This window comes from Corythoichthys intestinalis, chromosome 1, assembly GCF_030265065.1.
Source record: "Corythoichthys intestinalis isolate RoL2023-P3 chromosome 1, ASM3026506v1, whole genome shotgun sequence".
Classification (NCBI taxonomy): Eukaryota; Metazoa; Chordata; class Actinopteri; order Syngnathiformes; family Syngnathidae; genus Corythoichthys; species Corythoichthys intestinalis.
Window position 1 is genome coordinate 36783805 of NC_080395.1, and position 10576 is coordinate 36794380.

The window sequence follows — 10576 nt, forward strand, 5'->3', positions numbered from 1 at the left end:
GTATTGTGTGGTTGTGGCTTGGACCTAGAGTCTGTTAATAAATTTATCAATCAATCAATCAATCAATCAATCTATCTATCTATCTATCTATCTATCTATCTATCTATCTATCTATCTATCTATCTATCTATCTATCTATCTATCTATCTATCTATCTATCTATCTATCTATCTATCTATCTATCAAATAATAATAATAATAATAAAGTTATTTTAATAACTTTAATAATAATGTTTTTTTTTTTCGCCAGAAAAGTTCATAATTCCAGAATTGATATTGTTCAAAACATTATTTGAAAGCAATCTTTTCTTGATTTAGGTGAGACATGACCAACTTTTAGATGTATGGGCTTAATAAGAACAAATGGTAATATTTACCTAAAGTAATTTAAATAATTTAAATGATCTGACACATTAATCTTTAACACTCAAAACAAGAGGAGAAAATGATTCGAGTAGATTTAAGAAAAATTATCAGATTAAGACGTTATAAATTTGCAGTGTGAAAGTTAGTATAAATCAATACAGATTTATTTTATTTTGCATTGAATCTTTTAGACTATCAATTAATTATATTCATATTGGCGAGAAATGTAGCCCTGACCCCGTTCACATTTCAAAAAGTGTACATGCAGGTTATGCTGTTATAACATCCCTACCAATATTGAGACCAAACCTACGCCGTTGGATTACAGGCAGAATGAATGATGACTATCCATAATTTACCATCGATACGGTGATATAGATTTGTCATCTCAACCAGCACCTTTTAGGAGTATACAAACAATACAAACACTTTATTGTCAGGATTTAATCTTGTTTTAATAAAAACAGAGCATCATGATATGCATACTTTGAATATGACTCAACTCACAACTTTTCCTGAGGGGTTTTGTTGCATTGAGCAAGATTATGTTAAGATCATGTTAAATCTTGCACTGCAAAAATTCCCTTAGAAATATTACATCATCATTTCCGTGTGAAAATGTATGTGCGGTACTTCATTTAACCCTGTCAGGGACAGTGGTCACTACTGTGGACATCTATTTAAAAGTTATAAATTATCTTAACTCATTCACTGCCAGCCCAAATGACAGAGTATGTGTTGTGGTAGTTAGTTAAAGAGGGGACTTGATATTGAAAACATCTATTGACAGCAATAGACGACCAATCCATTTTGGGAAGGGCCTGAAGCGATCGAATGGTCAGGGGGAAAAAAAGCCAATGGCAGCTAAAGAGTTAAGATATGTGCGGTCACAAGAGCTTTCTGAAACAAAATTTGAAAAAGAAAAAAAATCAATAGAATTCTCAGAGCAAAATATACACAGGCCACATTTATTTGAATTTGTCTTTATTCTTCTTTTTTTCAATATATTACAAGTTGTTCTAGTTTATTTTTTGAAGTTTTTTTTAAATTTAATTTAATTTAGAATTATTCATGTATTTTTTTATTACAGATGGCTATTATTTATGTTTTATTATTATTTTTTAATAATTATTATCATTGTTATATAATGGCTCTTTCACTTAACTGATTCACTTTATCTAAAATTATGTCGATTTTTTTTTTTTTTTTTTTTTTTTGACGTTGCAAAATATATGCAGGTAACAATAATACTACGATTCGATTGTCAAATGGGGCTGCAAAATATTGTCCCTTGGGCTGCAGTTGGCCCCAGGATCGCAAATTCAAGACCCCTGTCCTATATGAATGTAATAAAAACAATCATAATTTGTTTTTGTTTGGGTTAATGTTAGAGCAGCATCAATACAATTGTGGCCACCAGGTAGTATTGCAGTAGAATGTTCCTGTTACATTGTGAAAAGAACTCTACACTTCCAAGATTTCATCCTCAATTGGTGGCGGTGCTCCTGCAGACCTTCTGACAAGCCACCTGAAGGCTTGTGAGTCTACCCGTTCCACTACAAGCATACAAGTCAGAAATCAGTATCTGAACAGAAAGATGGAAACATCCTATGCACTTGAAACTCACGTTCTTGTCGCTCCATGTCTGTCAAGGGGTTGCCAGAACCCATCTCCTGTTCATAATTTGGAAAGATGATGTCGCTCCAGACTGGACCAGCAAAGTCCCCAGAACCAGAGCCAGAACCGTCCTCAAACTGTGAAAGCTCAGTCTCAATCTCAGTCGTCCCCAAAGGAACTTCGCCCTCCACTGGCTGAGCATCACTAGAATCAACAATGACAGTCAAATATTAGACATTTCAGAGATGGGATGTAACTATATTTGAATTTAGAGTGAATGATCATTATGCCCTTGTAGCTGTAGTGCCATTGACGGTGCTAGAAGTCCAACTCATTTACTGTAGACTGGCAGTGAATGATCGCTCCCACTCAAAACTGACTGGACGTCTTTCGTCATCAATGGTAGCTAGTTATTTGATTGTTGATCTGTTGACCACATGGGTCCCATAGCATATTAAACCACTCTTATTTGATATTACTACGTTTAAGTATTTTCTTATAGTTCTTGTGACACTGAAAAGCATGTTTATTTCATATTACACGCTGTATTTTATGCTCCTATTTTTATCCTCCTTATGACCACTTGGATGTGTGTGGAAGCGATCAATATATTTTATTTAATTTTTTGAATGAAAACGAGTGACTTCCGGCTCCAGTCTCGGGTTGTGGAAGAAGGCGAATGCAACGTCAGCGGTAGAGATTATCTTCACAAAACAGCCATTACTATATAGCATGCAGTAGGACTGCGGATTCAGCTGATTTTGCGGAATAATTCATTTATTTTTTGCATCACGCCATCCCAATGTGCTGCAGGCTTTTGTTGCTACACCAGGGAGAGTGGTGTGAGGCTTTTTGGATTTCCCAAAGATCCTTATTCGCTGCGATGGCTAAAACAATTCCGACAACCGAGTAACCATTGGACGGACAAGAAAGTGAGTAAACTTCATGTTTTATATTATGTCAAGTACTGGGATCATGGCAAACACTTTAATAAGGAGGTGGCTTGCATTTTGTGGGTGATATGTTTACATTTTCGGCGTTTCCCCTTCTCTCCCCTGCGACGAGCACTGGTTTGCCGGGGCGCAGCAGAGCGACAAACCGTAACTTGCTCGCTGCCGGGGGCTGGCCGATTGGTTAACATGAGTCAGGGTAGTTTTGGGTGATTTTTCATTTTTCAAAGGCGAAAAAGATTGGAATTTGCCTGGTATACCAGACTCACCGCTGTTCTAGCGATTGAGTCTGGCGACCGTCCGGCGAATCAAATTCCAAGGGCGGAGCAAGCCACAGCAGACAGACAGTGGAGTGGACCAATCAGCGACGGGCAGACATGACGTTGTTAAAGCGACAAGTAATTAGTGTAAGCGGAGAATGGAGACGTTTATTCAACATGGCTAGCACGAGCCATGTTGACTGTTGTCAATGACTTTTTTCGATGTTCATTCATTTTCCATGCCGCTTTTCCTCACGAGGGACGCGGACTTTTTTCGATGTGTTTTTGGTAATTTAAAACTGGTTTTACCGCGGATAGGAACATATTCTCGGCTCTCCCGTTCGCCATCTGTGTTGTTGTAGAGATGACTTTCGGCGCGCAAGAGTGACGTTACTCGTTAAGAACACGTCACGCAAATAAACGAATCTGATTGGACGATTGATTTTGTACCTTGCTGGAGAGGTCGTTAGTGGGCTGGGTCCCAGACTATTTCTTACAGTGTTTGAAAAATACAGGGAGAATAGTCTGGCTGTGCCAGGCAAGATTAGAATAGCCGCTCGGCGGTCATTCTCCAGCTGCTTCCCCAGGAACGAGCACTTGTGCCTGCAGTAAGGGAGCAACGAGCCGAAACTTGCTCACCGCCGGGGGCTGGCCGATCGTTGAAGGCTGTCACCCTCGCCGCCGTGTGTGACATGAGTCGGGGTAGTTTTGTGTGATTTTTCATTTTCGAACAGCGAAAAAGATTGGAACATCCGCTCGGCGGTCATTCTCCAGCTGTTTCCCCAGCAACGAGGACTCCTGCCCGCAAGAGAGGAACGACGAGCCGAAACTTACTCACCACCGGGGGCTGGCCGGTCGGTGAAGGCTGTTACCCTTGCCGCCGTGTGTGACATGATTCGGGGTAGTTTTGTGTGATTCTTCGTTTTCGAAAGGCGAAAAAGATTGGAACAGCCACTCGGCGGTCATTCTCCAGCTGCTACCCCAGCAATGAGCACTCCTGCCCGCAGCAGGAGAACAATGAGCCGAAATTTGCTCATCGCCGGGGGTTGGCCGATCGGTGAAGCCAATTAACCCCACCGCCGTGTGTGACATGAGTTGGGGTAGTTTTGTGTGATTTTTTAATTTTCGAAAGGTGTGAAAAAGACTTGGAAAAGCCGCTCGGTTCGGGTTTGCATGTCGGCTAGCTGTCATGCCTCCTGTTTTTTTTAACGCTCTTTCTTCCGTCTCCAAAGCCGGGGGCTGGGAAATGACAAAAGCCAAACTAACTCCAGTGGCATAAAATACCTTTCAGGAGGTGCAAGAAGTCGGCAGTTTTCACCATTATGCAGTAATTTTGCCCTGTCATTCTGAATAAATACATTTTTTATATTTCATATTCCATTTAGCCCAAGACTTACAGTATTTGAATGACCATACAATTTATTTAGCAAATGGGGAAAAATACTTAGATAAAAGAATATCCTGTAAAACTATTGAAGCAGAGAGATTGAAACAATGATTACATTTTGGTGCTCTCTGTCGCATTTTTGTCATTCTCAATCTTCCCCCTCAATGGGCTGCATTCTAAATCAGCTGAAATCGTGACCCTGCCGACATCCTCATCCAGCTGGGGACGCTAGAGCGCAATAACGACAGGCGGGGCTAAACAGCAGATTAAAAAACTAATTTCTTGTAATCTGCGCTTTGCCACGTTGTTGTATATAGTCGAATCGGCTCAAAATATTATTTTAATTCACATAATAATGCTATTTAAGACTTTTTTTTTTCATCCTGTCACAGGCCCTTTGAAGGCATCATTAGTAGAGCTGGGAATCTTTGGGCACCTAACGATTCGATTACGATTACGATTCAGAGGCTCCGATTCGATTATAAAACGATTATTGATGCACCCCGCTCCTTTTTTTTTTTTTTTTTTTTTTTTTTTTAATTTGTTTTGTATATTAGTTCCAAAATTGTTCAAAAATCCTCTCAGGCTAAACCAAACTACTATTTCAGTATCAAGTTAACATATAGCAGTAAACAAATATACAAAAATAACAGTAAATAAAAAACTCCAGTCCCCATTCTATATCAGCAGCTTTAAACTACTTTCAATTAATTTAATGTTGTGAATCAACCGTTAAAGTTGTTAAAATTGCTCCTGTTATTCCATAATTCCTCTTTTGTCTACTTTCAACATGTGAAAGTTTTAAAACTATTTTAAAGATAGATTCAAGTCAATATTTTACCGATTTAGGAGTATTTTAGATAAAAAGTTAATTAGGTTCGCTTGGAAGGTTCGCAACAACAGCCTTGCAGGGAAGTGTACTGCTTTAAGATGGCGGCCGTTACTAACGCCCGCATCTAGTTTTTTGTAGATGTGCTGGTAACGATACCGAAACTATAATGCATCTAGTCATATGTAAATGATATCTACCGTAACATAATGTGGCTTGTAGCAGCTTTTCGGCAGCAGTCAGGTATGTTGTTGTTGGTTTTTTTTTATCTCGTGGCATGAGTTGAGCTAGAGCCGTGAGTTGAGCATTGGCGTTACCCGAGGGGCCGGGTAATGAGAAGCATGATGTTTAGCTACTCTCGCTCCGTCCCTAATTGCGTACCGAAGACCGCGCGGCGCGCTGAGTGTGTCGTACTTCTGCTTTACTTGGCATATTTCAATAATCGGAATTTGGATGTTTGTGAATCGTTCTCGAATCTTCCACGGCCGAATCGCGAATAATCTAAGAATCGGAAATTTTGCACACCTCTAATCATTAGTATGTTCTGTCTGTATGCATCTAAACAAAACAAGCTGAAAGCGCACAGTAGTACTTTGGGTGTCAAATTCGCCTCTTGTAGCATGTTTCGCCAGTGTAGCACATTTTGGTAGAACTCTCGTCTTATCTCATCCCGTCTTTCCTGTTCAGTTTGCTTTTGCTGCTCGTTTTGTGAAATATCGACAGTGCTATCATGCTCATTAATGTTCCTCTCGGGTTCAAATTGAAAGACTTGAACAAATGACATGTTTATGTCGCTAGTCATAATCTGTGACGTCGCAACAATGGCGACCTACTAGTTAAACTAATTTTACAAATTGTATAAATACAAAAACATCAAGAGGGGTTTCAACATCAAATTATTTTAACTCATAATAACATTTACATATCTTTTGAGAACTACAAGTCTTTCTATCCGTGAGTCCCTTTAATTATTTTTTTATTTTTATTTTTTTTAAATAGGGGTGTCAGTACAGCATCCACGTCGGCCGATACCACAAGAAGCCAAAAATGGGTATTGGTGCAACACTAGTGTTAAATGTGTACATAATACCTCATCATATCGACCAAGGACACTTGAATCAAATGGAATAGTGGCAAACTTAATAATATCATTGTTCAAAGAATATCTTATCGATGTAAAATCGATGATCCTTATTAACTTTTTTTCCCTTTTTTTTTTTTACAATATGTTACCATTTCATCTCATTTGCTCAAGTGTGCCGCAGATTAAACAATAGGCCAGAAGCAGCAACCCTACCAGCGTCACAGTCTACTTCCTGCCAACGCTTCCCTTTGGCTTCCTGTTCAAGGCGAGCTGACAAAACGTGAGTGCTGCTCCCTTGTTTTTAGAAAAAAAGCACGGTTATTTGGAATGCCAAATGAGAGAATACTAATGACTTCTACACAACATGTCCAAAACATGTACAATAGGCGGAAAATACATTTTCTATGATAGTTATTGTGCCCACGCTTTAGTGATTTAAACACCAGAAGAAACCTGTTATAATGTAATTTCTTTCTTGAGGTGAATAAGCGATATTATCCGTCATTTCATGAGAACCCGAAAGAGGAAACGAAGCGTAAAAATATCGACTTAAGACACAGACACGGAACCTGCAAGTATTGCACAAGTTCCACATGAAACACGCACACACACAGTTGCTTTTTCACTCATTGGCTGCCATTGACAGTGGGAGACGTCCTAGTAGACGTCTAATTCACTTACAGGAACGGTACAGTTGAAGGAGGCAGTTTGATTGGCAGATCTGGACTCCACTCCATCTGCGGACTTTGTTGAGTCACACAGTTGGCATTGTTGCCTCGAGGCTGACACCTAACAAAATTATATACTGCAGTTGTGGGTGCACCTGGGGAAAAAAACATTACATGTTAACTCATTCAGCCAAGATGGATAGTTAACACAAATTATGTGGTGTGGTAGTTAGTAAAAGAACATTTCGTCCAAACGATTTTGACATTTTGCACCAAAATGGATTGCATATCTATGTGCCCAACGTTTGAGATTACAACATGACACTGCAACAGATTTAAGAAATGGCACGCGAATGAAGGAAGTTATGGCAACAGTGATTTCTCAACACATAGACGTTTGTCTGTTATGTGCTTCAAATCAGGAATATATGATCTATTGATGCATGACAATATCTCACTTGTGACAAAACAATGATGTTGCCTCTATTTCTGACTCTAAGGGCATACGTAAAAAAAAAAAACATGGAAAAAATTATCCATACATTCAGTTTCAGTAGATTGGATTGTTGCAATGGTGTATTGACAGGTCTTCACAAAAAATCAATCAGGATGCTGCCGCTAGTCCAGAATGATATTGCCAGAATCCGTAAAATTACAAGGAAACTGGAAGTTATTACACTGGCGTCCTGTGAGTAAAAAGATCGATTACAAAATCTCTTACTGCTGGTCTAAAAATAATAATAATAATAGTAATGGGCTTGGACCTAAATGCATCCTTGATTTGCTTGACCCCTACGAAGCACCTAGACCCCTTAAGTCATCTGGAACCGGTTTGTTGTGGCGTCTAAGAACAAGAACCAAGCAGGAAAAGGCTGCATCTTGTAATTATGCTCCTCATCTCTCGAACAAATTACCTGAAGATGTGAGATGAGCTCAAACGGATAGCTCTTTTAAACCAGGGCTGAAACACTATTGTTTACTATTACGTATGATCAATGCCCATTTTGTTTAAATACACAATTGAATGACTTGCTTTTTATTTGTGTTTTCATTTCTATTTTCTCTTCTCATGAGGATTAAATGTCAAGTCGGACTACGAAATTTTTATGTTGAAACATACACAATTAAGGAAGCATGGCGTTAAGGAGGACTTTGAACTGTTTACCGGCAGTTTATTTAGTTCAACTTTTGAAAAAAGTTGTATGATGGCTTACAGTGCCCAATAAAATCTAATTTGACAATGTTTATTGTGTGCAAGAAACCTGAAGAAGGCAACAAAAAATACAATAATAATGAAACAAATTCATTAACTCTGTTAGTTAATCATCATTCATTCTTTCGGTGACACTGATGTTGATGAACAATCAATCGTGTGGCTCTTTTCAGTATTCTGCTTAGAAATAAAATTTAGTTTGTCACTAGTGAAGGTCTAATCCATATGAACTGGGAGGGTTGTCAGAGAATGGTAATTCATTCATGCCAACCCTTGCAGTTCAAATGCATTGAATAAATTACCCATTTCATAACAATGACTACATATTATAACCTTAACAGGAATTTGCAAGTGGCCTTTCGATAAAATTAGCATGTTTACACCTTATCTTTTCATACATGAAGGGCTATTAATTTCTGGACATTGAAAAATAAATACATTTATATATAATTTTAGGGAAACAAAAAAAAGAAAAATAATATTTGGATTTTTTTTTAAGCCAAAAACATATTTGTGCGCTTTATTATTCAGATACATCACAAAAAAATCATATCCTTTGTTGGAAACTTGTGGCCCATCCATTATCAAGGGGGTATCTACTCAACCACATGATCTTTTATGTATTTTATTAGGGCTGTCCCGATCCGATCACGTGATCGGAATTCGGGCCGATTGCGCCATTTTTCAGTGGATCGGAATCGAGTGAAAAGGATCCGCTTTCAATTTTTTAAGAAATATACTTATGTTTTTCTGCATCATGCTCCTACAGCGTCACAGCCTCCCACACTCCCTCCTGCTAAGCAGTGCGGCCAAACTGTCCAGTTTGCGTTTGGTACTTAAAGTTAATGATAATTGACAGGTTTATAGCTTTGATCTTGCCAGAGAAGCTTGGAGAATCTATGATAAAAGGCACAAATGTGTCGGTCATCGTTAGATTTGAATAAGTGTGCTGTAGCAACTCATTGTGTAAGTGAGCGTTAAGGCGTGAGTGGATTTGAGTGGACTCACTCAATGAAGCATTTAATAAAGACAAGCATTTTTCTGTGTATTGTGAAGGTGGGACATTAACCTGTTTGGAACTTGTGTTTAAAAAAAAAAAAAATCTGTATCGGATCGGGACTCGGTATAGGCAGACTCTCAAAATCAGGTGACTTGAACTTGGGTGCAAAAATATGTGAGCGAGACATCCCTGTATTATATTATACATATGTTTTTTGTTTTTATTTTTAATCACTTTATCCAGTAAATTTTCAGCCCAAAATTTGTATTATTGCACTCTAAAAAAATAATCACATTTAGGAACATAGCTGAATCTATTTGAATTTAAATGATTAATCCAGTTGGGTGCATGAACAACAACTGTAGTCGTCACTGAGAAAAACAAAAACATTAGTGTTCCTTGAGAAACTGAAAGATCAAACTAGATCATTTCCCTTCCTGAGAGAAACCTAGAATTTGAAATTCTTTGTTGTGTAGGTGTCAGATGCTCATCTTATCACGTCAGCAGCAGAACAACACAAGTGTACCTCGCCAACGTTTTTGTCCAAATAAAAGATGCTACTGTAACGTCAACATCATTAGGAACTCCAAATTACCTTCTGCGTGCAAGGCGACGAGGCAGCAGGCCATGATGAAGAGGGTCCAAGCCATTCTCACTCCAAGCCACAACAATGAGAGAACAAAAACACTTCTTTCCAGAGCTGACAACTGAGTCCAAATGCCTAACACATGCACACTTTCATACAAGTATACACACACGCCCCAGAGTGAGCTCAGCCCACTGACGATGTCATGGTTTCCTGAACCATTTTTGTGTTGAGGGGGAAAAAAATTGAGCAATGTCAGTGGAAACTTTTATATTCTCAAATCTAGATCCTATCTTGATCTAACTGCATGAGAGGAAATACCACCGGACCGACTTTGGCTAACGAGTGTCAATTAAGGCTAAATTGGGTTGATAATGAAATTCAGGAGATAAACAGTGTGTGAAATGTACGGAATATGTTGGAAACAAAACACAGCCTTTTGCCCACTTACAGTTTGTGCACAGTTACAATCTTTATCAAACTTAAATGAAATTCAAAATATGTGATTTCTATCTCTTAATTTATTTCTGTGAATATATCAAAAGATTTCCAAATCAGGAATGGGTTAGATGAGTTACGATTTGGTGTTCAAAATGTCAACAGACTATAAAAATGT

The 10576-nt window shown here is 38.4% G+C and overlaps 1 protein-coding gene across 1 annotated transcript; it reads right to left on the reverse strand.

Annotated features, from left to right (window-relative positions):
• Window positions 1-490: 490 nt before the first annotated feature.
• On the reverse strand, window positions 491-10129 carry srgn (serglycin). The gene is made up of 4 exons (XM_057854226.1): window positions 9970-10129; window positions 7175-7316; window positions 1994-2187; window positions 491-1922 (listed from the first exon to the last, which is right to left on the reverse strand). The coding sequence occupies exons 1-4, from the start codon at window positions 10022-10024 to the stop codon at window positions 1831-1833; spliced, it is 483 nt and encodes a 160-aa protein (XP_057710209.1). The 5' UTR covers window positions 10025-10129; the 3' UTR covers window positions 491-1830.
• Window positions 10130-10576: the final 447 nt, after the last annotated feature.